The sequence below is a fragment of the Odocoileus virginianus genome, chromosome 23 (genome assembly GCF_023699985.2).
Source record: "Odocoileus virginianus isolate 20LAN1187 ecotype Illinois chromosome 23, Ovbor_1.2, whole genome shotgun sequence".
NCBI lineage: Eukaryota > Metazoa > Chordata > Mammalia > Artiodactyla > Cervidae > Odocoileus > Odocoileus virginianus.
Window position 1 is genome coordinate 38041835 of NC_069696.1, and position 18807 is coordinate 38060641.

The following is an 18807-nucleotide window of genomic DNA, read 5'->3' on the forward strand; positions in this document are numbered from 1 at the left end:
AAAAACTGGAAATAGAACTGCCATATGACCCAGCAATCCCACCTCTGGGCATACACACCGAGGGAACCAGATCTGAAAGAGACATGTGCACCCCAATGTTCATCGCAGCACTGTTTATCATAGACAAGACATGGAAGCAACCTAGATGCCCATCAGCAGACGAATGGATGAGGAAGCTGTGGTACATATACACAATGGAATATTACTCAGCCATTAAAAAGAATTCATTTGAATCAGTTCTAATGAGATGGGTGAAACTGGAGCCCAATATACAGAGAGAAGTAAGCCAGAAAGATAAAGACCATTACAGTATACTAACACATATATATGGAATTTAGAAAGATGGTAACAATAACCCTATAGGCAAAACAGAAAAAGAGACTCAGATGTATAGAACAGACTTGTGGACTCTGTGGGAGAAGGCGAGGGTGGGATGTTTCAAGAGAACAGCATCGAAACATGTATATAATCTAGGGTGAAAGAGATCACCAGCCCAGGTTGGATGCATGAGACAAGTGCTCGGGCCTGGTGCACTGGGAAGACCCAGAGGGATCGGGTGTAAAGGGAGGTGGGAGGGGTGATCAGGATGGGGAATACATGTAAATCCATGGCTGATTCATGTCAATGTATGGCAAAAACCACTACAATATTGTAAAGTAATTAGCCTCCAACTGATAAAAATAAATGGGAAAAAAAAAAAAAAACCCTAAACATTGAAGAAACAAAGATCATGGCATCTGGTCCCATCACTTCACAGCAAATAGATGGGGGAACAATGGAAACAGTGTCAGACTTTATTTTGGGGGGCTACAAAATCATTGCAGATAGTGACTGCAGCCATGAAATTCAAAGACACTTGCTCCTTGGAAGAAAAGCTATGAACAACCTAGACAGCATATTAAAAAGCAGAGACATTGCTTTGCCAACAAAGGTCTGTCTAGTCAAAGCTATGGTTTTTCCAGTAGTCATGTACAGATGTGAGAGTTGGACTGTAAAGAAAGCTGAGCACCAAAGAATTGATGTTTTTGAACTGTGGTGCTGGAGAAGAACCTTGAGAGTCCCTGGGCTGCAAGGAGATCCATTTTGTCAATCCTGAAAGAAATCAGTCCTGAATATTCATTGGAAGGACTGATGCTGAGGCTGACGCTCCAATACTTTAGTCATCTGATGGGAAGAACTGCCCCATTTGAAAGACCTTGATGCTGGGAAAGATTCAAGGCAGGAGGAGAAGGGGATTACAGAGGATGAGATGGTTGGATGGCCTCATTAACTCAATATACATGAGTTTGAGCAAGCTTGGTTGTTGGTGATGGACAGGGAAGCCTGGCGTGCTGCAGTCCATGGGCTCCCAAAGAGTTGGACATGACTGAGCAACTGAATGAGTAACTGATGTCCTATAGTATTACCAGTTTTATAATCAAATGGCATAACTGGGGGGCAACAGAATGAGACTTATTCAAAGAACTAGAAAAGATCACTGTGTTTAATACAACACAAAAAACCGATTATTTTACCAAGAGCCATTCTAAATTATAATGTGTCTTTTAGTTATTTGAGGACATGCTTTATTGTAAGAGATTTCTAAGAAATGTAATCCCAATAGGAACAACTGTATTTATCTCCTTCAAAGTGATTTAGAATTAGAAGACTAAAATTTATGAAATAGCAACATTGTATCTAGATAAGTATATATAATCACAATGAATTGAAATTAGCAAAACTTTACTAGGTTGGACTGTCTTGAATTGTTGGAAAAGGCACTAAATTTAGAGGTTCTGTTTCAGTCATCATGCTTGATAAGGAGTTTGGATTGAAGAAATGATTACTACAAATCATTTATTAAATGCTCAGCCATGTAAAAGGAAAAAAAGTGATATTTGGCTTACATATATTCTCAAGGAAGTTTCCTCAAATGTATTATCTGTATGATGCCAATAGGAAAGAATAAATTTCATTTAGGCTATATTTTTATGGGCCAAAGAGGACAAATAATTCATAACAAGTTCTGCTGTAGATGACTGATCTCTACTCTTACTCCTATCACCTTAAGTAGAAAAATTGCCACAGTATTATAGAAAATCATACAATATTTGCAATAAGGAGTTCATGATCTGAGCCACAGTCAGCTCCCAGTATTGTTTTTGCTGAGTGTTTAGAGCTTCTCCATCTTCAGCTGCAAAGAAAATAATCAATCTCATTTAGATATTGATGATCTGGTGATGTCCATGTGTAGAGTCATTTCTTGTGTTGTTGGAAGCGGGTGTTTGCTATGAGCATTGAATAATCTTGGCAAAACTCTGTTAGCCTTTGCACTGCTTCATTTTGTACTCCAAGGCCAAACTTACCTGTCACTCGAGGTGTCTCTTGACTTACTACTTTTGCATTCCAGTCCCCTATGACAAAAAGGACATCTTTTCTGGATGTTAGTTCTAGAAGGTCTTGTAAGTCTTCATAGAACCCTTAAACTTCAGCTTATTTGGCATTAGTGGTTGGGGCACAGTCTTGGATTACTGTGATATTGAATCGTTTGCCTTGGAAATGAACAGAGATCATTTTGTCCTTTTGAGATTGCACCCAAATGCTACACTTTGGAATTTTGTTGACTATGCGGGCTACTCCATTTCTTCTAAGGGATTCTTAGAAGAATAGTAGTAGATATAATGGCCCACAGTAGTAAAGATACTGGCCCACAGTAGTAGATATAATGGTCATCTGAATTAAATTCGCCCGTTCCAGCCCATTTTAGTTCACTGATTCCTAAAATCATGATGTTCACTCTTGCCATCTTCTGCTTTACTACTTCCAATCTACCTTGATTCATGGACCTAACATTCTAGTTTCCTATGAAATCTTGTTCTTTACAGCATCAGACTTTACTTCCATTACTGGTCACAACCACAACTGGGCATTGTTTTCATTTTGGCGCTGTCTCTTGAGTCTTTCTGGAGTTATTTCTCCAAAACATTAAAAAAAAAAAAACTAAGATAATGGCATCTGGTCCCATCACTTCATAGCAAATAGATGGGGAAACAATGGAAACAGTGACAGCCTTTATTTTCTTGGGCTCTAAAATCACTGCAGATGGTGACTGCAGCCATGAAATTCAAAGACACTTGCTCCTTGGAAGAAAAGCTATGAACAACCTATACAGGATATTAAAAAGCAGAAACATTACTTTGCTGATGAAGGTCTGTCTAGTGAAAGCTATGGTTTTTCCAGTAGTCATGTATGGATGTGAAAGTTGGACCATAATGAAAGCTGAGCACTGAAGAATTGATGCTTTTGAACTGTGGTGTTGGAGAAGACTCTTGAGAGTCCCTTGGACTGCAAGGAGATCCAACCAGTCCATCCTAAAGGAGATCAGTCCTTAATAGTTATTGAAAGGACTGAAGCTGAAGCTCCAATTTTTTGGCCACCTGATGGGAAGAACTGACTCATCGGAAAAGACCCTGATGCTGGGAAAGATTGAAGGCAGGAGAAGGGGATGGCAGAGGATGAGATGGTTGGGTGGCATCATTGACTAAGATACATGAGTTTGAGCAAGTTTCGGGAGTTGGTGATGGACAGGGAAGTCTGGTGTGCAACAGTCCATGGGGTCACAAAGAGTCAGTCAAGACTTAGTGGCTGAACTGAACTGAACTGATATAATATTTATCAAAATTTGCTTTTTGTACCTTTTTATAAAAAGGAAGCATGGTTTTGAAAGAGGGTATAGGCATTGGGGTGAGTTTACTAGGTGGTTAAAACTGTCTATTCTATCTTCATTTGTTCTTTTTTTCTTTATAGTTATCCTCCAATTATAGCACCACAACTTTTTTTATATCAATATAATAGATCTTATTTCCTTAGAATAAGCCAAAAATGTGACATTAATTTATTTCAGCAAATGAATGAAATTAATGTTTTTTAGATTCTAGAAAAATTATCTTTATATTTCATAAGCATTTGTAGCAAGGGGTCAAAACACATTTTGTGGCTGGAAATAAGGTATCTAGAGGAAAACAAGGTAAAAGGGAAATATTCAATGACTGTATTTTTTTAAACTTTTAATTTTATATTGGCATACAGTTGCAAACTCAGCTGAGTGACTAACAAACACACATACAGAGTTGATTAACAAAGTTGTGTTGGTTTTAGGTTTACAGCAAAGTGGTTCAGTTACACATATACATGCATCTGTTCTTTTTCTGGGCTTCCCTGGTAGCTCTGATGGTAAAGCATCTGCCTACAATGCGGGAGACCCAGCTGGGTTCGATCCCTGGATTGGGAAGATCCCCTGGAGAAGGAAATGGCAACCCACTCCAGTATTCATGCCTGGAAAATCCCATGGACTGAGGAGCCTGGTGGGCTACAGTCCATGGGGTGGCAAAGAATCAGACACAACTGAGTGAGTTCACTTCACTTCATTCTTTTTCTAATTCTTTTCCCATTTAGGCTGTTACAGTATTGAGCAGACTTATCTTCTCTATACAGTAGCTGCTTGTTGGTTATCAATTTTAAATATAGCAGGGTGTGGTGGTGGTTTAGTTGCTAAGTCGTGTCTGACTCTTGAGACCCCATGGACTGCAGCCCTCCAGGTTCCTCTGTCCATGGGATTCTCCAGGCAAGAATACTGGAGTGGCTTGCGATTCCCTTCTCCAGAGGATCTTCCTGACCCAGGAATTGAACCCTGGATCTCCTGAATTGCAGGCAGATTCTTTACTGACTTAGCTATGAAGGAGGCCCAGGTTGTGTATATCAATAGCATTGTGTACATATCAATCCCCTAATCCCTGACTATTCCTTCCCCCACCCATTCCCCCTGGTAACCATAAGTTTGTTCTCTAAATCTGTGGGTTTGTTTAAATAGAAATATTGATCAACAGAACAGGATGGAAAAACCAGAAATAAACCCATGCTCCTATGGTCAATTAATCTATGACAAAAGTGGAAAAACTAAACAATGAAACAAGGGAGGTAAGACAGTCTCTTCAATAAATGGTGCTGGGAAAACTAGACAGCTATATGCTAAGAAAAATGAAATTAGAACATTCTTTAGCAGCATACACAAAAATAAGCTAAAAATGGGTTAAAGGCCTAAATGTGAGACCAGACACTATAAAACTCTAAGAGCACCCATGGCTGATTCATGTCAATGTATGGCAAAAATCACTACAATATTTTAAAGTAATTAGCCTCCAATTTAAATTAATTAATTAATTTAAAAAAAAAACCTTAGAGCAAAACATAGGCAGAACTCTCTCTGACATAAGTCACAGCAACATCTTTTTTTTGATCTGTCTCTCATAGTAATGGAAATAAAAGCAAAAAATAAACAAGTGGGACCTAATTAAACTCAAAAGCTTTTGCATAGCAAAGGAAACGATAAACAAAACTAAAAGACAATCCACAGAAATGGAGAAAATATTTGCAAATCATGTGACTGACAAGAGGTTTGTTTTCAATATTTACAAACAGCTCATGCAGCTTAACATCATCAGAACAAACAACCCAGGGCTTCCCTGGTTGCTCAGTGGTAAAGAATACAGCTGCCAATGCAGGAGATATGGGGTCAGTCCCTGATCTGGGAAGATCCCACTTCCATGGAAGTAGCCACAACTACTCTTAAGCCTATACACTCGAGAGCCCAGGAGCCACAACTACTGAACCCACATGCAGCAACTACTGAAGCCCATGATCCCTAGAGCCCATGCTCCACAACAATAGAAGCCACAACATTGAGAAACCCAAATGGTCTCTACAGAGTAGCTCCCATTCACCTCAACTAGAGAGAAGCACATGCAGCAACAAAGACCCAACACAGCAAAAGTATAAATAATAAAGAAATAAATAAAAATTTATGAAATACAACTGAATCAAAAAATGGGCTGAAGATCTAAATAGACATTTCTCCAAATAAGACATATAGATGGCCAAAAGGCACATGAAAAGATGCTCAACCTTGTGAATTACTTAGAGAACTACAAATCAAAACTACAATAAGATATCACCTCACACTAGTCAGAATAGCTATTATCAAAAAGTCAACAAAAAATATATGCTGGAGAGGGTGTGGAAAGAAGGGAATCTTCCTAATTTGTTGGTGGAAATGTAAATTGATACAGCCACTCTGAAGGTTTCTTCAAAAACTGGGTCTTCCCTGGTGGCTCAGATAGTAAAGAATCTGCCCACAATGCTGGAGACACAGGTTTGATCCCTGGGTTGGGAGGATCCCCTGGAGAAGGGAGTGTCTACTCATTCCTTTTTCCCCTTAAGAATTCCAGTATGCTTGCCTGGAAAATCCCATGGACAGAGGACCCTGGCAGGCTATAGCCCCTGGGGTCACAAAGAGTCAGACACAACTGAGCAACTAACACTTCACTTCACTTCAAAAACTAAAAATATAGCTACCATATGACCCTGCAATCCCACTCCTGGGCACATACCCAGAGAAAAACATGATCGAAAGGATACATGTATCCCAATGTTCGCTGCAACTCTGTTTTACAATAAATGTCCATTGATAGTGGAATGGATAAAGAACATGTGGTATGTATATATATATATATGGAATATTATTCATATTCCATGGAATATTAATTCAGTTATTAAATAATATTCATGGAATATTATTCAGTTATTAAAAGAGAATGAAATAATGCCATTCACAGTAACACGGATGGACCTAGAGAAGTCATACTGAGTGAAATAAGTCCAATAGAGAAAGATAAATACTGCATGGTATTGCTTATATGCAAATCTAAAAATGATATAAATGAACTTATTTGCAAAATAGAAACATCCCTATATAGTTTTAATAATAGGAACTATGTTCTAAGGAAGAAACTCACTTTTGTGGTATGAGCCCCAGGCCTAAGCCTCTTATTAACAGTGAGAATGAGGCCTGGTTTATCATTTACTACCCCCATCATGTCCCTGATGACATTTCTCTATTAGTGATAAAGATAATTTACGGGTTCCTTACTTGATTCACAAGGCTGTTGTGAGACTTAATGAGGTGATGTTCTCAAAGCATGCACTCCCCTGATGAGAAGCTTCATATAAATAAAAAATATTCTTGAACTTAATTACAACTTTGCTGTTTGCTTGTCTGGAAATTTGGTTCTCTTTCAATACATGGTAGAAAGAGCAAAATAAACAATAATTTGCAGAATGCATTGTTTATCTTAAGTTCTTCCATATTTGTTTACTTAAAACTTTTTCACCAAAATGAATGTGAAATTAATTTCTTTTCTATCTTTATATTTCAACTATGCATTGCAAATTTTAAAAAATGAATAAAAATTCATAACAAATTTTAAAATATGAGACAGGGAAAGACGTGCAATGAGAAGTCTCCTTCCCATCTATACCCTTACTTTCCCACCCCTCAGTTTTTATATATCACTCAAGTATTTCTTTATGCAAATATTAGCAACATAATATATATTCTAAGATTCCACATTATTATATCGAAAGGAGCATGATATCCATATTTATGCTTGTACTTCATTTTTTATTCAGTTAGTTTTTCCTGGAATCCTTTCTACATTAGTGTTCTTAATACTTTTTGTGATGCAAGTTTATTTTGCTCTGAAGAACAAGAATGTTATAGATTGCACTCCCCATGTCATCTTTTACTATATCTATGTTATTATTTCTTATTTATTTAATTCAATAAATGCTACTGACCTCCCTACTCTGTCCTTATCATTTTTTCTTCTACAGAGCTGTACCAAAGTTCACTATTAACTTACAAATAACTCTCTAGAACCTTGGTGATTTAAATGAAGGGATTAAAGAGAATGATGGGGTTTTACCTCTTTATCAAATCTAGAAAAAGAGAAATTTCCTTCAAGAATGTATTTAAGAAACTTTAAGGTGTGTTCATTTACTTTATTATCTCTCTCTGTTCCTGCATGCATGCATGCTCAGTCACTTCAGTTGTGCTCAACTCTTTATGAGTCCATGGACTGTAGCCCTCCAGGCTCCTCTGTCCATGGAATTCTCCAGGCAAGAATACCGGAGTAGATAGCCATTCCCTTCTCCAGGGGATCTTTTTGACCCAGGAATCAAACCCAGGTCTCCTACATTGAAGGCAGAATCTTTACTCTCTGAGCCACCAGGGAAGCCTGTAGTCCAAGCATCTTCCTTTAGAAGTAACTGAGTAGCTGTAAGCAGTGAAAGTCGCTCAGTCGTGTCTGACTCTTAGCAACCCCATGGACTATACAGTCCATGGAATTCTCAGGCCAGAACACTGGAGTGGGTAGACTTTCCCTTCTCCAGAGGATCTTCCCAACCCAGGGATCGAACCCAGAGCTCCCACATTGCAGGTGGATTCTTTGCCAGCTGAACCACAAGGGAAGCCCCAAAGTGTATGGTAAGTTACACATTTTTTGTGAAAGAACTAAATCAGTAGAGAAAGAAATTAAGATATAAACCCAAGTCCAAAGGCAATCTACTTGATAATACCTTTCAAAAATGTCATAATGATAATGTAAACTAAAGAGGTGTTTAGAACACTTTAGTTGATAATCTCTTTTTCTACTTCTATAGTGCCCCAAGCCTTCCCAGGTGGTGCTAGTGGTAAAGAACACACCTGCCAAAGCAAAGGACATAGAGATGCTGGTTCAAACCCTGGGTTGGGAAGTTCCCCTGGAGAAGAAAATGGCATCCTACTCCAGTATTCTTGCCTGGAGAATCCCATTTACAGGGGAGCCTGGTGGGCTACAGTCCATAGGTTCACAAAGAGTCGGACACAACTGAAGCAACTTAGCACATAGTGCCCCACAACAGACAAATGAACTTAATAATTCAGTAGCCACTCATAATTTCAGCTATATGGCATGTTTGTTTGGGAATGTACCCGTTAGCCAATTGTGAGCATACCTGATGAGCCAGTGATATCCATAGCCTTCAGGTTTCTGCACTTGATGACTGTCAATGTCATACGTCCAGCAGTTGGCAAATAACAAAGGGAAAACATGATTTCACCCAGATCTATACTTTCCTAGAAAGGAAATAAGTAACATTAGCAATTTAAAACACCAGATAGTGAAAAAAAAATTACTGCTGAGTAAAAAAATCACTTTAGTGGACTATTTGAATTCCATTTTAAATTGTTTTATTGAGGATACATGTTACAATGCAAAAATGCTCTAATAAGCAGGTAAGAAAAGAGAATATATCCCAGCTGGTATTTTGATATATCCACTTGTAATTCTAACCAGAATCTCAAACTCAATACAGTCAGAATCAGACTGCTGGTTCTACTCATTTGCAAACATTTACTAAAACCAGTTCCTCTGCCATCTTTTCAAAATCAGGAAATGGTATCTTAATTCATCTAGAGGTTGCAGTTAAAAACCTAGCACTTACTCTTATTCTTTTTCTCTCACTCCTAACACATCCAACCCACATCTTGTCTACATTATCTATAAAATATATCTGAAATTACTGACGTTCTTTGCAGCTCTGTTACTATTAATCTCATGGAAGCCACTTTCACTTCTTATCAGGATTACTGCAAAGATTGATCAGAAGCAGTCAGTGTGGTGACCTGTGAAATGCAAACCACATTATCTCACTTTTCTGCTTAAAATCATCTAAACAGCTGGTATATCTAGGAAATTCCAGATTAATACCTTTTGTCCTGGTATAATTATTAAGAATATCTCTATTATTAAATATGTCTTTGTTTAGATAATGTATTACAAAGTCGTACACATAGGACCCATGTGATCTGGTCTCATCTATCACTCTATTAATCTCTTGCCCCTCCCTCAGTTCGCTCTCTTGTAGGCCAAAAGCCTTTTTCTCAGTTATTCATCAGATGATGTTTGTTTGTGCTTTTTACTTTTGCATTTTCTTTTTATCTCCCATAACTTTATATGGCTGACTCCTTCTCACCATGTAGGACTCAGCTCAAAAAAAAAAAAAAAAAAAATCTCTTCAGTGAGGTCTTCCTCCTTCCTATCCTATACCCACCCTACTCACAGATTCTTCACAGTTTTTCATAGCACTAAGCATCATCAGAATTATCTTTTAAATTCATTTTTCATTTCCTCGACTCCCATATGTAAGGTCTAAGGGAGTATAGTTCTATTTATTTTATTTTTGTAACCTAATAAAGGTACATAGCTGACTTTCAGTGCAGTTTTTGAAGGAATGAAAATATTATTAATTAATCTGGATAAAAATCTGAACTGCTTTGCTTCATTTGTAAAGTAAAACTGTCCATAGTATCCTGGTATAGATAAATTTGCTGTCAAAGTCTGCCTAGATGGTGAACAAATGAAAATGAGTGTGAACAATGCACATTCTGGATGCTTCTCAAAGAGTTGTTTACAGGAGTTAAATTAAATTATTCCTGGTAAGAAAATCTGTGGTAGATTTAATATGGGGAAGAATAAGTTGCTATTCATTAAAGTTCATAAAACTTGGTTCTTAAAAATTTTCATGAAATACTATTAACATTTATTGGACTAATTCTTACAATTCAAGTTCTGATCTATGTAATTCCCATTTCTTTATTCATGGTCTAGAATTGGTTGCTAGAATTAGTTGCTCAGTCAAGCAGACAGATTCTTTACCATCTGAACCATCAGGCCTAGCAATTAAGAGCATAAATATTAGAGTCAGCTAAACTTGCATTGACTCCTGTTTTCTCCTTCTGAGCTGTGAGATCCTAGGAAATTTAATTAAGCTTTGAGTCTCTGAAATTTTATTTTCAGATTGAAGAAAATATCCTTATCCTCCCCACAGGGGTTTTAATCAGTAATTGAGATAATGTAAATAAAGTCCAAAGCATTTAACAAAGTGTCTGGCATATGATAAGGTATGCTGTTTTGTTCATTGCTGTATTGCTATCACATGGAGCAATGCCTTAACACAGATCAGCTGCTCAGAAATATTGGATAAGTGAAAAAAATAAATAGAAGAATTATTATTTTTTAAAGGAGTAAGAAAATAATTATTTTAAAACAAAAGTGTATCCAAATGGCTCTCTTCTGGCTTGTTTGCTGCACACTTGAAATAGCAAGAAAGATCTAAAAGGAGAGGCCTGAGGAAAACAGGAAGATACAGCCTCCTACAGGACCCATTCCTTTCACTACCAAGAAAATATTGAGCATTATTTGTTAGGTACACTGGTAGGTGCTGTAGATACTAAAAGAGATGGCATGATTCTGCCCTCGAAGGTCTTAGCTGAGGAGGAAGTCAGTATATAAGACTATAAAGGGCTAATAAAATAAGTCTGAATTTATTTATCTGATTCTTTACTTATTCTCTCTTTTTCCAAGAATTTCTTTAGGCTCCATTAATGGGTTAAAATTCCTTGTCTGTAGCCCATCCTTCTTTCCATTTCTGGATGTTTGTCCTCACAGGAACTATCAATCAGAGTAGGCATTTTTTGTTGAAAACTGGTAAAAATTAAAGTGCTGTTAACCTGCTGTACTCAATATGCCAGCAAATTTGGAAAACTCAGAAGTGTCCGTAGGACTGGAAAATGTCAGTTTTCAATCCAATCCCAAAGAAGGGCAATGCCAAAGAGTGTTCATACTACCACACAATGGCACTCATTTCACACGGTAGCAAAGTGATGATCAAAATTCTCCAAGCTAGGTTTCAACAGTATGTGAACCAAGAACTTCCAGATGTTCAAATCCGATTTGTAAAAGGCAGAGGAACCAGGGATCAAATTGCCAACATCTGTTGGATCATTGAAAAGTCGAGAATTCCAGAAAAACATCTTCTGCTTCATTAATTGTGTTAAAGCCTTTGAGTGTGGGTCAAAAAAATTGTGGAAAATTCTTAAAGAGATAGGAATACCAGACCACCTTACCTGCCTCCTGAGAAATCTGTATGCAGGTCAAGAAGCAACAGTTAGAATCAGACATGGAAAGACAAACTGGTTCAAAATTGGGAAAGGAGTATGTAAAGGTTGTATAATTTCACCGTGCTTGTTTAACTTATATGCAGAGTACATCATGAGAAATGCAGAGCTGAATGAATCACAAGCTGGAATCAAGATTGCCAGGAGAAATATCAGCAACCTCAGACATGCAGATGACACCACTATTATGGAAGAAAGTGAAGAACTAAAGAGCTTCGATGAAGATGAAAAAAGACAGTGAAAAAGCTGGCTTAAACTCAGTATTCAAAAAACTAAGACTGTGGCATCTGGTCCCATCGCTTCATGTCAAATAGATGGACAAACAATGGAAACAGTGACAGACTATTTTGGGGGGCTCCAAGATCACTGTAGATGGTGACTGCAGCCATGAAATTCAAAGACCCTCGCTCCTTGGAAGAAAAGCAATGACAAATTAGACTGCATATTAAAAACCAGAAGCATTACTTTGCCAACAAAGGTCCATCTGGTCAAAGCTATAGTTTTTTTCAGTAATCATTTATGGATCTGAGAGTTGGACCATAAAGAAAGCTGAGCACTGAAGAATTGATGGTTTTGAGCTGTGGTATTGGAGAGGACTCTTGAGAGTCCCTTGGACTGTAAGGGTATCAAACTAGTCAATTCTATAGAAAATCAGTCCTGCATATTCATTGGAAGGACTGGTGCTGAAGTTGAAGCTCTAATACTTTGGTCACCTGATGGGAAGAGCTGACTTAGTAGAAAAGACCCTGTTGCTGGGAAAGATTGAAGGCAGCAGGAGAAGGGGATGACAGGAAAAGATGGTTGTATGGCATTACTGACTCAATGGACATGAGTTTGAGCAAGCCCTGGGAGACGGTAGACAAAGAATCCTGGCATGTTGTAGTCCATGAGGTCACAAAGAGTCAGATATGTCTGAGAGACTGAACAACAACAAAAATGAAAGGATCTCTTTATAAATGTAGAACAAGATACCAAGTGCCACCAAGAAACATGTTGGGGATTGTGATGGATAAGTTAGGAAAGAAATAGGAGAGATAATCTCAGAGATGAAATACTTAGAATTCAACAGGAAATGAACCACATTTTCTGCTTGTGCAGAAAAAAAGTACAGAGAGACTTCTAAAGGGATTAATAAAATATTTTCATACCTCTGATTGATAGTTTCACTTTTCTACATCACACAATCTGTAGGAGTAATTTTTCTTTTTCTTTTGATGATGTTTACAGGATGGAACAAAGAAAGTTTACTGTGTTTGGTGCCATCTCTGAAAGATCCTATCTATGAATCGAGTTGCAACATAATTTTGACTATCAACAAGTATTGACAAATATGAAGAAGGTAAATTGAGGAGTGATCGAAGAACTAGCCCAAATAAACTGAAAGAAAAGAATGTGATTAAAGGACCACTTTGATGACAAGCTAGTTGGCTTTTTGCTCACTGAAGTACTAAGAAATCCACTTAAATGTGTAAATTCCATATAGTCAGGAGTTTTAAGGAAACTGGAATGACCTGGGTGGGGAAAATTAATGTATTATAGGCGTGTATAATAACTGCACAAAATTTGAGTCTTCATTAAGACTAAGTTTTTCCTTTAGGAAGTAAGAATTTGAAAGAAGTAAAACTGTTCATATATGGAAAAGGGCAAAATACTCTCTAGGGTAAATACCAATATTCTTACAGCTTTTTAAATCTGGAAGCAATACAAGAGATAATTATGAGAAATGAACTTGATGAAGGTAAATGGCTGTATGACCTATAAAAAGATCCTATAACAAAAGTGCATCAAATTTCTGGATTTTGGTGACAGTCTTCTGAGTTACAATGTGCATTGATCTCAGTACCCACCACTGAATCTGTCCCTAAATTGATAGCCCACCTCCAGGGACCAGACTGAGTTTTATTTGACTCTGTCTGCCCCAGAGCAACGCAGTTTATAAGGAAAGTCACTTTCAACAATCTGAACTTCCCAGGCCCAGCAAAAGACCAGGAAATAAATTGAAAGGTCTCTGAATATATAGCATAAATATAACATAGGTGTGCAATAAAATTATTTTATATAAGGATGCTATACCATCCCTATTCAACACACATATACTATTATTTTAGACACAATTCTAAGAAGAATGTTTAATTGGTGTATCAATCTATAACAGGTCAAAACTCACACGTGAAATGTAAAGTTGGGAAAACTAACAGCACTAGGTCTAGCAAAAGCAGAGATAAATGATAGCTGCAGAGACACAAAGCATATAAAAAAGAAGCAAATACTGTATTCTGAAAAGGAGAGCAATCTAGAATCATTTTGTATCAAAGGCGACTAACACTAATAATGCCTCAGTAACTTTAAAATGTCATTTTATTACAGAGTTGAAGAGTAATTAAAGTTCAAAATGATGATTCTGAGTCATTAAGCTAGGGAAAATTATCCTTTATGTTTTGTTTAAGGAAGTAGAGAAGTATACACTACTTTTTGGAGTTATTTTTATCCCCAAACCTTAAAATGTTTAAAATAATAATTTTGGCTTAAGATGAGAAATGCTTTGAATTTCTGAAAATTTTATTTATGAGTAATCTCATTTACTGTAATGCTATATAAATATGAACTCTCCATATTAACCTTTGAAAAACATCTGTGTCTTTATGCATATAATTATTTGAAAGCCTACTAAGTCTATGATATCATATTCCATAAATTTTCTTTCAGATAGTTCTGTGTGTATTAATAATTCTGATACACACTCATATAATAATTCTGATACACACTCATGTAATTGGTGAAACATACACAATGACAATTTTCTTAATCCCTACTTGGAATAAAGGGCTTATGAATAAAAGCTAACACCAGGGTCGGGTTAGACACTGTATCTTTGATTTCTTCTACCTGGTTCCACAGACATAGAGCTGGAGAGAGCAAGATAATTGATGACTGGCTACAGTCAACCTCTGAAACATAGTCACAGTTATAAAGTTTTTGTGTGTACTGTATCACTAAAACAGCAATCATTGGAAAGATAAATCAATGCGCAAACAGTTGCACTGCACATCTTATTTCAGGACTAACTGAACTAACAGCGAGCTCAAGATATGGAGAGGAGGCAGTTTAAAGTCTCAATGACTGGTGTGTATAATAACCAAGGGAAGCACTCCTGGAGGGACATAATCATTATGTTGGGTTTGAAGAATTAATGAAATTGGGTTTTAAAGGGAAGAGAAGGAATAGTGCTACAGGTGAGTACTATGATAAATACTCAGAAATAAGAATGGATGATTTATGTTGAGAAATATGGAGTTTGGCAACATGTTGAAGGAGGTTTAAGGCTACATGGAGTTGGTTTGGTGATCTCTCTGGACAACAGGGATCCAAAGGTTTTGGTAACACTAGAGAGTGAGAGCTTGGCAGAATAAAAAGGGCATAGGTTCCTGGATTGGAAAAGCCAGAGCTGAAAGCTACATCTTCCATGTACTAATTCCCAAGCACATGGCAAAAATATGACCTCCTTTAACTTCAGTTTGATCACAAGTAAAATGGGGATAGTAACTTCTGTCTCACAAGGTAGGTATCATCCATATAAATAGTGCCTGGCATGAATAGACATTCAAAAATAACGATACCAATGAAAATAATGGTTTAAAAGCATTTATTTATTTTGAGTAGGCTAGATTAGGCTGGGAAAAGACCAAAGAGAGGGGTCACTGAAGTAAACAAATATAGGGAAGTGCTGGCTAAAGACATGCTTGAATTTAGAGATATATTAGGAAAGATCATTAAGACATTTAAAAAATTTTTGAATGAACAACTTGTTGCCATAGTGACAGCAGTCATCACATCCACTTAAGACCCTAAATGCAGCCTGCCTTCCAAATTTCCTGCTTGGTAAGAAAACAGATGACTTTCCTCACTTTGTTAAATGATATGTTATTGGATCAGATTCATGAAGTTACTATTTTACTTCATGAAATGAAGCTATAGTGAAATGCAGACTCAAAGAGGGTCTACTAAATTTAAACTATAGTAAAATACTTATTTTTCTCTGACCCACACCTCCCATACACCTGAGGAAATCATAGACCTTAACCTCAATCAATCCATTTAACCCTATTTGGCCTTAGTGGTTTTTGTTATAAAATGAAGGTGTTCAAAGAGAAAAACTAGTTGATTTTCCAGCTCTAAAATTTTGTGTCTTCGTGCACCCCAATGTTCATCGCAGCACTGTTTATAATAGCCAGGACATGGAAGCAACCCAGATGCCCATCAGCAGATGAATGGATGAGGAAGCTGTGGTACATATACACCATGGAATATTACTCAGCCATTAAAAAGAACTCATTTGAATCAGTTCTAATGAGATGGATGAAACTGGAGCCCATTATACAGAGCGAAGTAAGCCAGAAAGATAAAGACCATTACAGTATACTAACACATATATATGGACTTTAGAAAGATGATAACGATAACCCTATATGCAAAACAGAAAAAGAGACTCAGATGTATAAAACAGACTTGTGGACTCTGGGAGAAGGCGAGGGTGGGATGTTTCAAAAGAACAGCACTGAAACATGTATATTATCTAGGGTGAAACAGATAACCTGCCCAGGTTGGGTACGAGACAAGTGCTCGGGCCTGGTGCACTGAGAAGACCCAGAGGGATCGGGTGGAGAGGGAGGTGGGAGGGGGGACTGGGATGGGGAATGCATGTGGATCCATGGCTGGTTCATTTCAATGTATAACAAAAACTACTGTAATGATGTAAAGTAATTAGCCTCCAACTAATAAAAAAAATAAAAATAAAAATAAAATAAAATTTTGTGTCTTAATTGCTAGTAGAATGAGGACTAAATAATATACATAGCTCAGGTATGTTTAGACTGGATGGACAGGCCTTTTAGTCTTTGTGTGCTACAGAGCTGGCAAAACCTCATTGGAAAGACTAGAAAGGATCAGTTGGTGCTCATAGCTTGATTTCAAGTTTAAGAATAAGCAATTATAAAACATGGCTGTCAATTAAATTGCCAGACAATGTGGTTCAGATGAGGAAGGATCCAATCCTTAAGGTAGAGAACATAGGGTTTATTTGGTTAGGGATTTGTGAGAAAAGACCATGTTGAACAAGTAACATTCAGGATCATTTATATTGTTCCCCAGCTCTGCTAAAAATTCCAAGTATTTGACTCCCTGATACATGTTGGACACACATGACTTTCAATATAGTCCATACTCCTCAACATGACACACAGTCCATATCAAGTTAGTTCCTATGTTTTTTCTACTTTCATTTACAAATTTCTTATTATATACAACAAACTGTTCATACTGTTCATGGGGTTCTCAAGGAAAAAATACTGAAGTGGTTTGCCATTCCCTTCTCCAGTGGACCACATTTTGTCAGAACTCTCCACCATGACCTGTCCATCTTGGGTGGCCCTACCCAGCATGGCTCATAGTTTCACTGAGTTAGACAAGGCTGTGGTTCATGTAATTAGGTTGGTTAGTTTTCTGTGATTGTGGTTTTCATTCTGTCTACCCTCTGATGGAGAAGGATTAGAGGCTTATGGAAGCTTCCTGATGGGATAGACTGACTGAGGGGGAAACTGGGTCCTATTCTGATGAGAGGGGCCATGTTCAGTAAATCTTTAATCCAATTTTCTGTTGATGGGTGGAGCTGTGTTATGCTCCTCTTTTATTTACCTGGGGCCAAACTATGGTGGAGGTAATGAAGATAATGGTGACCTCCTTCAAAAGATCTCAGGTATACACTGCTACACTCAGTGCCCCCAACCCTGCATCAGGCCACACCATTAACCCATGCTGCTGCTGGGGACTCCTGGACACTCACAAGCAAGTCTGGGTCAGTCTCTTGTGGGGTCACTGCTCCTCTCTCCTGGCTCCTGGTGTGCAAGGTTCTGTTTGTGCCCTCCAAGAGTCTATTTCCCAGTCCTGTGTAAGTTCTGGCAGCTCTATGGTGGGGTTAATGGCGACCTTCTTCAAGAGGGCTTATACCATATCCAAGTCTGCTGCACCCAGAGCCCCTGTCCCTGTGGCAGTCCACTGCTCATCTGTACCTGCACAGGAGATGTTCAAACACAGTTCTGTCTCAGTCTCTATGGGGTCCCTGGGTCCTGGTGCACACAAGGTTTGTTTGAGCCCTCTTAGTGTCACTGGTGGGAATGGAGTTTGATTCTAAGTGCCCCTCCTACCATCTTGCTAGGGTGTCTCCTTTGCCCTTGGACATGGGATATCTCCTCATAGTCGCTCCAGCACCAACCGTCTTACTGGAGTTTCTCTGACCTTGGACATGGGGTATCTCCTTCCTTTGGGCTCACTGCTGCAGGAAGTGTATCCCAATCAAGGGTCCAAATGGGGCAAGGGTGGGGAGAAAACGTCACTTCAATGCCTTTTTCCATTAATTTAGTCATAGTGGGTCACACGCTAGTAAAATAATGTTCAACATTCTCCAAGCCAGGCTTCAACAATACGTGAACCTTGAACTTCCAGATGTTCAAGCTGGTTTTAGAAAAGGCAGAGGAAACAGAGGTCAAATTGCCAACATCTGCTGGATCATAAAAAAAGCAAGAGAGTTCCAGAAAAACATCTATTTCTGCTTTATTGACTATGCCAAAGCCTTTGACTGTGTGGATCACAATAAACTGTGGAAAATTCTGAAAGAGATTGGAATACCAGACCACCTGACCTGCTCTCTGAGAAATCTGTATGCAGGTCAGGAAGCAACAATTAGAACTGGACATGGAACAACAGACTGGTTCCAAATAGGAAAAGGAGTATATCAAGGCTGTAGATTGTCACCCTGCTTAGTTAACTTATATGCAGAGTACATCATGAGAAATGTTGGGCTGGAGGAAGCACAAGCTGGAATCAAGATTGCCAGGAGAAGTATCAATAACCTCAGATATGCAGATGACACCACCCTTATG

General features: G+C 38.0%; 1 protein-coding gene across 1 annotated transcript in view; it reads right to left on the reverse strand.

The window, feature by feature from the left end:
• Nucleotides 1-18807, reverse strand: part of SYT10 (synaptotagmin 10) — a 113186-nt gene that overhangs the window by 19241 nt on the left and 75138 nt on the right. The window contains exon 4 of the mRNA XM_070453919.1: nt 8869-8989. Within this exon, the coding sequence (XP_070310020.1) occupies nt 8869-8989 (121 nt within the window). The remainder of the gene's footprint in view (nt 1-8868; nt 8990-18807) is intronic.